Source organism: Epinephelus moara, chromosome 1 (genome assembly GCF_006386435.1).
Source record: "Epinephelus moara isolate mb chromosome 1, YSFRI_EMoa_1.0, whole genome shotgun sequence".
In the NCBI taxonomy this organism is placed as follows: domain Eukaryota; kingdom Metazoa; phylum Chordata; class Actinopteri; order Perciformes; family Serranidae; genus Epinephelus; species Epinephelus moara.
The window spans coordinates 50,346,377-50,359,930 of record NC_065506.1 but is presented as its reverse complement, the minus strand read 5'-3'; the positions used below and the strand labels follow the sequence as shown (position 1 = coordinate 50,359,930).

General features: G+C 46.8%; 2 protein-coding genes across 2 annotated transcripts in view; both read right to left on the bottom strand.

The window, feature by feature from the left end:
- Positions 1 to 3,269, bottom strand: part of LOC126396848 (transient receptor potential cation channel subfamily M member 1-like) — a 33,480-nt gene extending 30,211 nt beyond the window's left edge. The window contains exon 1 of the mRNA XM_050055229.1: positions 3,144 to 3,269. Within this exon, the coding sequence (XP_049911186.1) occupies positions 3,144 to 3,269 (126 nt within the window). The remainder of the gene's footprint in view (positions 1 to 3,143) is intronic.
- Positions 1,024 to 10,145, bottom strand: tppp3 (tubulin polymerization-promoting protein family member 3). The gene is made up of 4 exons (XM_050062557.1): positions 10,068 to 10,145; positions 5,799 to 5,999; positions 5,376 to 5,529; positions 1,024 to 4,454 (listed from the first exon to the last, which is right to left on the bottom strand). The coding sequence occupies exons 2-4, from the start codon at positions 5,984 to 5,986 to the stop codon at positions 4,260 to 4,262; spliced, it is 537 nt and encodes a 178-aa protein (XP_049918514.1). The 5' UTR covers positions 5,987 to 5,999; positions 10,068 to 10,145; the 3' UTR covers positions 1,024 to 4,259.
- Positions 10,146 to 13,554: the final 3,409 nt, after the last annotated feature.

The window sequence follows — 13,554 nt, the reverse complement described above, 5'->3', positions numbered from 1 at the left end:
TGGTCTGCGACTACCTTCTCAAGGATCTTTGACAGAAAGGGAAGATTAGATATGTATGTATATGATAATGTAACCACGTGTGAGTGTTGGCTAAACGTAACCACGTGTGTGTGTTGGCTAAATGTGACCACGTGTGTGTGTTGCTAAACGTAACCACGTGTGTGTTGGCTAAATGTAACCACGTGTGTGTGTTGGCTAAATGTGACCACGTGTGTGTTGGCTAAATGTGACCACGTGTGTGTGTTGGCTAAACGGAACCACGTGTGTGTTGGCTAAATTTAACCACGTGTGTGTGTTGGCTAAACGTAACCACGTGCGTGTGTCGGCTAAATGTAACCAAGTGTGAGTGTTGGCTAAATGTAACCACATGTGGGTGTTGGCTAAACGTAACAACGTGTGTGTGTTGGCTAAACGTAACCACGTGTTTGTATTTTTGCTAAACGTAACCACGTGTGTGTGTTGGCTAAACGTAACCACGTGTTTGTATGGTTGCTAAACGTAACCACGTGTATGTGTTGGCTAAACGTAACCACGTGTGTGTGTTGGCTAAATGTAACCACGTGTTTGTATGTTGACTAAACGTAACCACGTGTGTGTGTTGGCTAAACGTAACCACGTGTGTGTGTGTGTTGGCTAATCGTGACCACATGTGTGTGTTTGCTAAATGTAACCACGTGTGTGTTGGCTAAACGTAACCACGTTTGTGTGTCGACTAAACGTAACCACGTTTGTGTGTTGGCTAAACGTAACCACCTGTGTGTGTGTCGACTAAATGTAAACACGTGTGCGTGTTGGCTAAACGTAACCACGTATGTGTGTGTCGGTTAAACGTAACCACCTGTATGTGTTGGCTAAACGTAACCACGTGTGTGTGTGTTGGCTAAACATAACCACGTGTGTGTGTCAGCTAAACGTAACCACCTGTATGTGTTGGCTAAACGTAACCACGTGTGTGTGTTGGCTAAACGTTACCACGTGTGTGTGTTGTTGAAGGAAAAAACATCAGTTGGTGGTGTTGTACTGACACAGTGCTTTTATTTTGAAAGAGACTGTATGCAAACTGTACATTTCCTGTGAAAACAGAAGTGTACTTTGAAAACAGACAAGGCATGTAACACGTAACACACGTCATATGTGGACGTGGAACGTCCATGATCAAATGTGGACATGTCATGAGGTTGGAATGAGAATGTGATGATTACAGATTCAGATTATTGATAGAAAACAGAACCAATAATAAAAGATGATGAAACGACCCAGCAGGATTTAAAGTCATTAACCCACCTTCACCAGCTGATCCACATCAAACTGATCGACATATTAATTCATACGCCCGTCCCAAATATACAGGTCTGTGGAGTTCAGTGATTTAAGTAAATAACAGCTGGACTATTAATAGAAGTTTTACAGTATTATAACACAGTCACATATATTATTCTGCAGAATGATACTCTTACTGTTGGTACTTTAAGTGTATGATGACGTTGATACTTTGGTACTTTTACTGTTAATAGAGTAACAGAGTATTTACTTTGGTGTGTTACTGAAGGACTTTGTCGTCCTCTGCAGAGCTGAGACACAGTAACGACATCAAAGCTGTTAATCTGGCGCTGACACGTCTCCACTGAGAAATACCTGAATGTCTCTGTCTAGAGTCAGTGTTGGGTTTGTCCACTCTGGGCTACCGTAGAAACACGGCAGTGCAACACGAGGACCTGCTCCCTGTGTAAATATAAACATCTCATTCTAAGGTAACAAGACCACATCAGTTCTGATTTTCAGCTTATTAAAGGAAACAGAGTTATTATATTTCTGCCCTTTAATCTTTCAGATGAAGTCCATGACTGTAAAGGGTTAACAGAGACAGAAGCTTCATTCAGACTGGACCAACGTCACAGGAGGTGGGAATGAAACCTGTGACCATGGTGACATGACAGGATATTATGGTGTGTGAAGCCAAGTTCAGACCAAAGATTCATGACAAGACGAAACTGTTTCAGAACGTCACAGAGAAAAGTGTCAGCGGTGTGAACTGGCCTATCTGAGCATGACTCAAGCCAGCTGATGATGTCATCTGGTCAAATTGCTGGCGTCTGGTTTTATTAGTAAAACTCATCATCACAGATGTTCAGTCTGAACTGGGCTGTGGAGACATTCAGCAGGACAGAGACATCTCCACAGGGGGGAGCCAGAGAGCTGAGACTCTGCAGGGGGTTAATCAGACTGAAAAACTTCCCTCTCCAGTTGGAACTTCAAACTGTGACGCTCTGCGTGGCTGCAGTGGTGATGTGATGATGATCCAATCAGAGGTGGACGTCAGCTGACGTAGTATGAAGAGTGACAGAGTCTGTGTAGGGACGAGGTCAGGGTGGACGAATGTGTCGAACAAACACAGGACTTTGACCCAGGAGACGGCGGTCTGTGTCCCATGTGAAAATCTTACTTTAGGTTATGTATATGAGAACTTTACAAAGTGTGGTGACTCACAGCCTGCTGGTTTTATTGTTCCTGATTCATTTGTTTTCTGTGAAGGTAATTTTAAAAAGACGCCGTGTGCCTGTAAAGCTGACGCTGAGGGGTTGGTAACGTGTCACACTCTGAAGCAGGAGGCGCTGACTGAGCTGACTGAGCTGCTGTGTCTGATCAGACGTGTGTGAGGAGGTGTTAAAACACATACTGACATCATTCAGTGGGACGTCAGGCTCCGACATCATGTCTGTGTTAAACGTCCCTGTGGCGCTCGACACACGAGGTTCCATCACACAACAACTAAGGTTTGAGTCAGTCTGGTGTGCCACGCACAGACTGTAAAAATAATGGACGTAACAACCGTGAGGTCACCTAGCAGTTTGTGAACTTCTGTTTTGAAGCTTTGAGTTCAGCATCTCAGCTTCACCATCTTGGTTTTTTGGAGCCAGAAGTGACCATATTTGGGCCAGAGGGCAGAGCTGTGGAGGAGTGAGGGGTGGATCTATCATCAGACAGCTTGTCCCTCAAAGAGGCCCCGCCCCCTCAATGATGTGTGACTTTAATAAAGTGTAAACAGGTGAGTTCTATAAAAGGTTGAAATGATCTCCAGAGACCAGACTGGCTGTAAACATGTTGATTTCTAAATGTGAACATGGAGCTCTGTGGGGACGCACTCTAGTGGTCATCAGAGGAACTGCAGGGTTGGATTCATGTTTCAGCCTCAGAGGTTGCTGCTTGGTCCCATGTGTGCACTCTCCCTGATCCACACTCCGGTCCAGATGGTGGCAGTAATGCTCCATACCAGTTTGCCAACCACCAGAAAAACCAAGAAGAAGAAGAAAAGAAAATGGTGACCTCACAACAGAAGAGCTCCTGAGTTTGATGGTTTTGGCTGAAAAACATTTGTGTGAAGACAGATGACATAAATGTCTCCTGACACAATCTGTCTTCAGAACAAGCATCTGTTTTGTTTTCTTCTTCTTCTTCTTCTTCTTGTAAAACCATCCCGAGGTGCAGACGCCACCACCACCTGGGCCGCAGTGTGGAACCACAGATCATATTCTGTAACTGAGCATGTGCAGTTGATCTGCATGGTCACAAAAACTGGCTGCACGCAAATGTCCACACGAGTCCACAGGGACCCCCGGGGACATGTGGACGTGGAAAGTGTAAAACTGGATTTACACTTCCTGAGGACATCTGAGTCTTTGATGTCCATCCAGATAAATGTCCATAAATCATCTATCACAGGGATCCAGTGATGGTTACCTGACCGTCCGTGAGGACGATGCTAACAGGAGCTGTTCACTCATCGTTCAGCTCACTGGGAACAGAGACACTAATAGAGACATGTCTCTGAAGACAACAGCAGCCCCTCCCTGCAGCTGACATCACATCACATGACATCGTCTCTGTTGTCACACTGGTTCCCAGTAAGGCCTGTATGTTGGTGTTAGCATGTTAGCATCATTAGCTCAAGTCACCTCCGCAACAGACCAGTCCAGTCTGAATGAAGCTACAGTCATGGACTCATAAAGAGATGGTGAGACATGAACCTTACAGTCCGAGGGTTGAACATGATGATGAGCCTGAGAGAGGGGGCGGGGCTGTTGACAGCTGGTCAGGTTTCATTACTTACAAACATCCTTTGTGTCTCAGACTCTGTGGTTCTGATCTGAAAACAGTTCGTCACACTCACACAGAGGGGTCAGAGTTCAAGGTTTGGTCCACACTAAGTGCTGTCGAGGAGCTAAACTTCCTGTCAGCCTGCATTAAGCGGCGCTGCCTCGTTATTTCTCGGCCTTTATCTTGCTGTCGTAGGTCCCGGCGTTCTTGTACGCTCCCACGTAGCCTGTGTTCTCAACGATCTCCTCGCGGCCCTCTCGACCTTTGCCCCTGCCACTCTCGTCGAAGCGCTCCTTGTGTGACCCGGTGTAACGGGTTGCATCGGTCAAGCGGTCCACGGCCCCCGCCTTCGCCACTTTCTGAACACAGAGGAGAGGAAATAAATCAGCTCAAAGCTCCATACTGCCCCCTGCAGGTGAGAACATGCTGCTGTCTGACACTCTAAGATCTCTCACTGAGAACATGGGAGATGTGTTCATCTGTTTCAGGTCCTGTAAGAACCCTGGCTGAGGTATTTTAGACAAGTTGCTGTGTGGCTCAGTGCTGATTGGACGCTGTGTGGCTCAGTGCTGATTGGATGCTGTGTGGCTCAGTGCTGATTGGACGCTGTGTGGCTCTTGACTGAGGAGAGTTTAATGAACTGAGCGTGATGTTGGCTCAGACTCTGATGACTTCATCATGGCAGTAATGAAAGTGTCTGATGATGGGAGACATCAGAGCGGAGTCAGAGGCATGTCGGTGTCTCAGCAGCAGCTCTCGACTTGTTTCCTGCAGCTCAACCATGAAACATGAAGAGCCAGCGGTGATGTCACAGCTGTTTGTGCCCGACATTAAAGACAAAAACTACACTTCATGTTTCAGCATGTTTCACCAGCAGACACTCGAACGTCTTGTCTTTCATCTCAGTCTGTCTCTCTCGAACTTCACAGCTTCACGGGGGGGGGGGGGGCATATCCTCTCTAACGTCTCTTTAACGTCTGTTTTGATGCAGATGATAGTGCTTTAATGCGCTGCGCTCCGCTCAGCCCACAGGAGGGTTTACAGAGCAGATTCAGAGTTCAACATTAAAATGATAAACTGATTATAAAGAGTCGCATCAGGGCGTCTGCAGCTCAGGAGGGAGGACGGGTCGTAAACTCTCCAGTTTTATGTCAGTGAACTTTATCAGTTTGTCTTTAATGCAAAAACACTCTTCACACTTTAGACTGAAGTTAAACAGATTATAAACAGTTTGCCTGATGGTCACATGACCGAGAAAAGATGTTTCAGTGTCGTCTCACCGTCACGCCGACGTTGGTGGGCTCTTTGCCCTCCACAAGTTTGAAGATGGAGTCCCGTGCCTTCTCTGTAGTTTGACCTTTGAACCTTTTTGGGGCCAGCTCCTCCAGAGCTCTCTGAAACTCCTCGTAGGTGATGACCCGAGACGTCTTCTGTCTTCACACACAGACACAAAGACACCAAACTGGAGTTACTGTGAACTTCACACTGTGAGACACAGCTGAGGACAGACGGCTTGTCTGTGGATTATTTCTACCAGAAATCATTTTAGAAATTTATCATTAATCAGTTTCAATTTTACTTAATTTTTTTCATATAAATCTTTTGTTGGCTCAAGAACCCTAAAGTGTAGAAGGCCTGAAATAAGACACAAAGAGAGATGACGTACTGAGACAGTAACGCTGGGCACTGGTCCTCAGACTTACTTGACTTTGGAGAAGACGATGTCGACATCGGTGCCGGTGACGTTCTTGCCGTCGATGATCTTGCAGTCTTTGCAGAGTTTGGCCCAGTTCTTCCCGTTCAGCTCCTTCCCTGTGGCCTTCATGTGTCCGTGGACAGCAAACTTCTTAAAAGACGTCAGGAGCTGCTCCATGTCTGCACTCTCTGCCATGACGGGAAAATATCTGAGAAACAAGATCAACGAGAAACAGAAGAACACAGATGATGACGCAATGTGGAGGACATGACTTCACGCAGTGCTCACACAACATGTCTAAAACGCCTCAAAGGAAACTGATAAAGTCTCGTCTTGTTTTTGAAACATCTGATGAAAATGATCCAGAACAGAAACTAACTGTAGTGGCCACAAACATTTAGATTTCATGGAATCAATCTGACCACAGAGATTCTTCTTTTTATTTTTAAAGAAAAGCTTCAGTAGAAAATCTGCTGAAGAAGAGAAATGACGTTCACTGGCTCAGCTCAGAGCGTCTCATCGCTGTTCCACGACACCACTGAGCTGTGAGACAGGAGACAGAGCACGGACGCCATGATGGAAGTGTAGAGGTGCTCCATCTTTGTCTTTAGCAGGTTGAACTCCTTCAGCTGTGACAGGAAGTACGTCCTCCGCTCAGCTGTCCTCATGTTAAATCAAATCACATGTATGTCTAATGAGTGACCGCAGTGCTGCACAATCAAATAAGATCAATAAAATAATGTGACGTGGAAACAGCCGAACGAGAGAGACAAAACAGAACAAACTAAAAACCTGCTGAAATAAAGCAAAGCTCAGAGCAGTCAGATCTGACATGATGATGTGTGATGGAGGTGGGCGGGGCTGCATTCTTCTTAAAGTCCATGCCTGTCTCTTGTCATCAGATGGTCAGCCCCACCCGATATAGGCGGAGTCATCCCCCCGAGACGAGTCCGGTGAGGGCGGTGTCGTCCCTGAAGGACAGGAGCTGGACAGAGCGGTGGGTGGAGGAGCAGCTGTTTGTGTTCAGGGAGGAGGGAGGAGGGAGGGGGGAGGGTGGAGGAGGGAGGAGGGAGGAGGGTGAAGCCTGGAGCACAGATTTATACCACCTGGATAGTGGACGCCAAGATGGCGCCTGAGTCAGTCCAGTGGAGCTGCTCACCTGGTGCATATGACAAATAAAGTTTCTATCTTCAGGTTTTTTTCTCTTTGATCATAAATCTGTCTCCTTCATTATGTTTCAGATAGTTTGTGTCTGTGCTGGATGAAACTCTGATGTTGGTCTGTGAGGAAACGAGTTCTGTCTGCAGGACGAGTGGACATCAGGAGGGACTGTCTGAAAGATGGAGCGGCGTCTCTGGAGGTCTGACCTGGTACTGATGGTTTCCACCTGCACCTTCCTGTCAGACAGGAAGTCTGTGATCCACCTGTAGGTGGCAGAGCTGGGATGATGGTGATGATGTCACAGACAGGATCCTGTGTAGGTCCATGTTGACGGTGTCATCCACAGAGCAGGACGGGGACAGAGATGGTTCTGATGTGGGACAGAAGGACAGAGGTCAGGATGACAGATCTATAGCTGTTCAGTCCACGTCACAAGAGGAAAGGCGACGCCACAGGAGGACAGGCGACGCCACAGGAGGACAGGCCACGCCACAGGAGGACAGGTCACGCCACAAGAGGACAGGCCACGCCACAGGAGGACAGGTCACGCCACAAGAGGACAGGCCACGCCACAAGAGGACAGGCCACGCCAGAAGAGGACAGGCCACGCCACAGGAGGACAGGCCACGCCACAAGAGGACAGGCCACGCCAGAAGAGGACAGGCCACGCCACAGGAGGACAGGCCACGCCACAAGAGGACAGGCCACGCCACAAGAGGACAGGCCACGCCACGTGTCTCCAAGATGTCTGTGGACACTGGAGACACTGATCAGCTGATCAGGTGTCTCAGCATGGTGGACAAACAACCACACAGAGGCGGCCATCTTGACTTACAGCAAAGGTTGAAAAGATTCTGATCATCTGTTGGACAGCAGTGTGTGTGTGTGTGTGTGTGTGTGTGTGTCGGGGTGTGAGACATGACCTCATTCTGGCTTCTCAGACTTGTGTGATTACACACGTTGATGCAATCCCATACACAGCGGTTGTCATGGTTACTGAGTTTCTGTTCACTGACATGTGACAGACAAACAAACCAATCAGAGAGGGCATGAGCTGTGGTGGGCGGGGCTCAAGTTAGTGATGTTGAGACAGGTCCTGTTTGTGTTACAATGAGTGTGCGTGCGTGCGTGCGTGCGTGCGTGCGCGCGCGCGTGTGTGTGTGCGTGTGTGTGTGTTTACACCCAGCTGTCAGATTCCTGACAGTCGAGACAGTTTTAGTCGACCTCATTAAGCAATGATGTCATCAGTGACTGTGACAGTGACAATCAGAATCATCAATACGAGTGATCAGCTGCTGGTTTGTGTTGATTTGGTTTGATGATGTCAGCTGGTTAATGATGACCTCATCACATCATTAATTTAACTCCAGATCAACCACAGACTGAAGCAGACTTCATCCTGTCACCATCTCTGCCGCTCTGAATGACCTTCAGACCTGAGCTGTGGATTTATAGAAGGTTTAAATATGTAGCGTTAATTTCAGTAACAAAAACATGATGAAATTTTTTCCACGACGAAAACAAGATGATGATGAGCTGAAAATAAAAACTAAGATTAAATCTACATTTTATTGTCACTGACGAGATGTGATGTAAATGTTGGTGGTGGACTGGCTGGTAAGGCTGGTAAACTCCAGTAAATAGTCTGCACCAGGATGTTTGGGTTGGTGCGAGTTGTGAGCTGTAATTCAGCAGTAAATAATCAGCCGTGTGTGTCTGACTGTGGATGGTGGAGCAGCTGAATGGATTTGTGGAGTTTGTTAGTTGCAGCGGTGGCTGTTAGCAGCTAGCTCCGCTCGCAGCCTTCACAGCTTCACCCCGCAGGACTCCACTCAGTCCGGACTGGAGAAGGTTTGTGGGTTGATGGTGTTTGACAGGCAGGTAGGAGGCTCAGTTATCTGTGAGTGTAGCTGTGCTGTAAGTAAACAGTCTGAACTCAGATCAGTTTTCTCTGACAGAGATGAAAGTTTAGTTTGAATCACCAACTCTGTGAGAGGACACCAGTTTAAACCTCCAGACTAACATGTTGCACATGAAGAAACAAGTTATGTTTCTGCTTCTTAACAGTCACATGGATAAGTCAGAGTTTACAATGAACCTGGGGACAAATCCTAGTTGGCTCACATTAGTTATTTGTTGAGAGCATAAATAGAGAGATGTTGAGCTTTTCAAATGATGATCAGTAAGTGTGTGCTCGTAAATCAGCCCTTAAACCTGTCACACACTGCTGGAGACATGACACACACATTATCTTATACAACCTGTCACCTTGAGTCTGATTTATGATCCATCAATTAGTAAAAAACAGAAACATCAGAACTGAAACTATCAAGGAGAAAAATTTTCATTTTAAACTTAATTTTAAGTTTAATTTTTAAACTAATAAACATTAGGACTAAATCTGAACATCTGTCAGAATGAACAGAGAATATGAATCTGACTGTTCTGGATTCTAAAAGCTGAAAGATGAACTTTTTAAATTTGAAGGTTGTATTTCTACTGTGTGCAGTCTGTGTGTAGTTTCAGTGACTGTGTGTACTGTATGGGTGTGTCAGTGTGTGTGTTGGTATGCACACACACGCACACACACGCGCACACACACACACACACACACACACACACACACACACACACAGTCACGAACAAAGAGGTTTCTGACTGTTGATCCAAATATAACCTCACAGAACATGAACATGTTTCTGTACATTACATATTTTAAAACATATTTATATTGGTGCGGAGAAGCTCGTCTTCATCATCATCATCATCATCATATTTAAACACACAGTGTTTATTACAGATCAGTGTGAAGAACAGTGAACCAGCTGCAGATGAATCTATCAGTCCATTTATTGAACTGGTGAATGAGCGTATCTCTGCAGACCGACCTGTCCAGAGGTGATCTGACCTCTGACCTGCAGCTGTCTCATTTGTCTCTCAGTCTTCGTCCTCTGGTCTTTTGTCCCTGTTTCAGCCTGTTTTTTGCTGACAAATTTTTTGTCTCCAAACATCAGCTGATTATTGGTCTGACAGTAACTCAGGCTGAACCTCCACACTTCACTTTGTTTCCTGTTTAAATTCAGCTTCAGATTCAGACTCACACACTCTGTCTTACCTGTCTGTCCTCTGTCCTCTGTCTGTCTCCTCGGTCTCTCCTCTGTCTCTTCTGGCCTTCAGCAGCGATCTCAGGATCCAAATGAGCTCTGCAGCACTCAGGGCTTGTTATCGTCTGTTTACCCTGTCGCCATGACGACATCCTGTCCCACATCAGGGGAGGGTAATAAAAAGGAGGGAGGAGAGGAGGAGAGGAGAGGAGAGGAGAGGAAGGGAGGACAGGAGGGAAGGAGTGTTGGTCCTCTAGCAGGACGGTGTCCACACAGGCTGCTCCCACAGCAGCAGGTCAGAGCTCAAAGGTCAGAGGTCAGATGGGTTCATTTCAGTGTTATTAATAGTTACATATTCTGCAAATACAAACAAACTGATTAGAGAAAAGTAAGCATACAAAGTAAAAAGTCCTTCATTTAATGAAGTTTATAACTAAGTTTAATTAATGTCACGATAAGTGATTTAAGGTTTAATAACACCAGGAGCCCCGAGTGACAAACTACAGAAACCAAAAAATAAACAAACAAAAAAAAACTAATGAGACATAAGAAACTACTACAGAGACGGGGTTGGACATGAACTCCACCTGACACTGTGGCTGATGGACTCCTTGATCTACCTGTCACTGTGGCAGATGGACTCCTTGATCTACCTGCCACTATGGATGATGGACTCCTTGATCTACCTGCCACTGTGGCTGATGGAGTCATTGATCTACCTGCCACTGTGGCTGATGGACTCCTTGATCTACCTGCCACTGTGGATGATGGACTCCTTGATCTACCTGCCACTGTGGCTGAGGGACTCCTTGATCTACCCGCCACTGTGGCCGATGGAGTCCTTGATCTACCTGCCACTGTGGCTGATGGACTCCTTGATCTACCTGCCACTGCGGCTGATCACCACTGTTTCTCTGGCTGGTGAGTCCTGATCGTCTGACTGGACCAGTGAGACTGTGATTATCTTGACCAGCTGTGTGACGGTCTGTAATACTGATGTTCTGATGTAGTTCTGCTGTTCTTAAATTTGGATCCTGTTAAATTCAATTCATCAACAATGTTCTCCTGTTTTTGGATTCTCTGTTCACCATGGAGACACAACAGAAACACTAAGTTAACTTCACACAGTACACAGAGTGAGTAACCGATACACAGATATCCTTTTTGTGAGCAGAGTTTTCCTTTAATGTCTCCAGTCAGTCTTCAGGTCACCTCCTGTCTGCCTGTAAGTCATGTTTGTTCGTGCGGCTCAGAGTCTCTTCTCACCTCTGTTATAGACTCCGCCCTCTGAGTGGCAGCTGCTGTTCGTCTGTTTCAGGCCTCGATTGTTAGAAATGAAGCTGCTGCTCTGACTGAACCTGAAGAACACAAAATGTGTGATGATTCTGTCTTCAGCTCGTCTCACACTGCACAGAAAAACCCACCAATATGTGGTGTTTGTCCTCAGTGTGAAAGTCTGCACTGATTTCCAGGTCAGCTAACTGCAGAAGTGACAACCAGCCGTCACTTCTGCAGCTCTCTGTCATCTCAGCTTCTGCAGCTGTCCAACAAGGAGGTGCATCACTTCACCCTCCAAACAGTCGCACCATCAGACTTTGGGGCAGAACTCCTCCATCACAGCAGACAGACCCAGTGATGGAGGAGGCTGTTAAACATCCTGATGACTGTTGTGACGAGCGCCTTGCTTCACATCTCCAGCATGTGTACGTGGGTTTTTAAACACAAGGAAACCTGCCAGGAAAACATCAGTAGTTCAGAGCTGTGTGCGCAGCTCTACAGCAGACAGGGACATCTTTCTATTTTTATTTTTCCTGGTATGTCACATTCAATGTCATAAGCCCCTTTTACACTGCCAGATTTTCGGCGAATGTTGGGCCGATTTGCCGGCAAGCTGCAGGCATTTAGACACACAGAGCCGGATTGGCGAGTTGATCCGAGGCGCCCAATTTTCCACCTCGTAGGGTAGACATATTGGGGGAACCTTTTTGGTTTAAAAAGAACGAGGCGGCCTTCCACAACGGGAGGGGCTGTTGAAGACTTGTTTAAAAAGAACGAGGCGGCCTTCCACAACGGGAGGGGCTGTTGAAGACTTGTTGATGACGCCTCATGTGCGAGCCACTGGCGGTGGATAAACAGGAAACGGCTGATAGCAGGAATTAGCGAGCAGCTAGTAGCAAGAGGGAAACACAAACCTGACAGACACTGTAAAGATGAGCAACAGGGGAGACAAGGAATTGCGCGCCCTCCTTGTCCTCGCAAACGAAGAGGCCATTAACCGTCAGATGACGGGTACGGTGAAGGACGGGCCGATTTACGAGAGAATCTCCGAAGGACTGACCAGCCGTGGCTTCCCTCCCACGTCACTGTTTACGTCACATGCTGAGCTACATGTTTTGTTACTTGCTCACGCCCCCCATTGCCCCGAAAAAGGCACATTCTGTATAAACAAAAGTAGGTAGGTGGCATTTTGCTGCACTCCCCGATTTTGTTTTTATATTGCCAATGCTGAAAAAAGACTGATTGGGCTTTCCTGCAAATTTGCACAACTCCTGTTTAAAAAGAGACAGGCCTGAGAACAGGTGAGTAAACTGCAGAAAGCAGCATGGAGGTCTGAGGAAATGTTACAGAGGTCACTTCTTTTATATCTCTGACTGATTCAGTCTGTCAGACTGGGTGCAGACTCATCTGGATCCATGTGTTGCCTGGATGGAGACAGACGGTATTTCGTGATGACCTGTTGTTGCATCTCGCTGGTTAGGAAGTTAAATTAGCACATCCAGCCAGGTGTTGTGTTTCCATCGCTGCCAAGAGGAGCCAGCACTAATAAGTACCCGTGACTACAGCAGAGCTGTCATGTTAGCAGGTTTTTTTGTTCAGTGAGAAAGGAAGTACAGCAGCAGCCTGGATTCTTCTCACTGCTTTGAGCCCATTAGATTTGATGAACGTGTCACATGAAGAAAAAAACTTCTGTAAACTTCTAGAATCACATTTCAAACCGCCGCCACAGATGGATCAGATCTGACTTACATAAAATTACATTTGTTGTTTTGGTGTCTCCACTGTCTAAAGCCTGGGCAGTACCCACAGTGTGACTCTGGTCTGTCCCAGACTGAAGACGACCAGCACTAACGAAACGTCTTGATATCTTTGGCGTGGCTCTAACACGGTGGTCCTACGTCACACAGTCAGAGAGGTTCAAGGATGGTCGTAGACAGCCTGGGATCAAATTCTGACAGTGCGAAGCTGTCACCACCTACGTCTACTAAGTATGACTAATGATAACAGCAGCAGCAGGAGGCATCTGGCAGGACCACGGCAGCAGCACAACCACACACGTCACACTATCCAGGCACCGCTGTAATACGAGTTAACCTGAGAGACAGTGGAGCACAAAGGCTCCGGAGAAGAAGCCGAGTTAGTGACATCCAGAATGGCCGAGTTAGCAAGATGCAGTAATAGGATACGAGAGAGAGAGAGAGAGAGAGCGAGAGAGACCGG

Coding starts and splice junctions, on each gene's coding strand:
- tppp3 (XM_050062557.1), bottom strand. CDS start 5,986: ATGGCAGAGAGTGCAGACATGGAGCAGCTCCTGACGTCTTTTAAGAAG. Junction 5,530..5,798: donor ATCGTCTTCTCCAAAGTCAA/GTAAGTCTGAGG, acceptor CTGTGTGTGAAG/ACAGAAGACGTCTCGGGTCA. Junction 4,455..5,375: donor CCACCAACGTCGGCGTGACG/GTGAGACGACAC, acceptor CTCTGTGTTCAG/AAAGTGGCGAAGGCGGGGGC.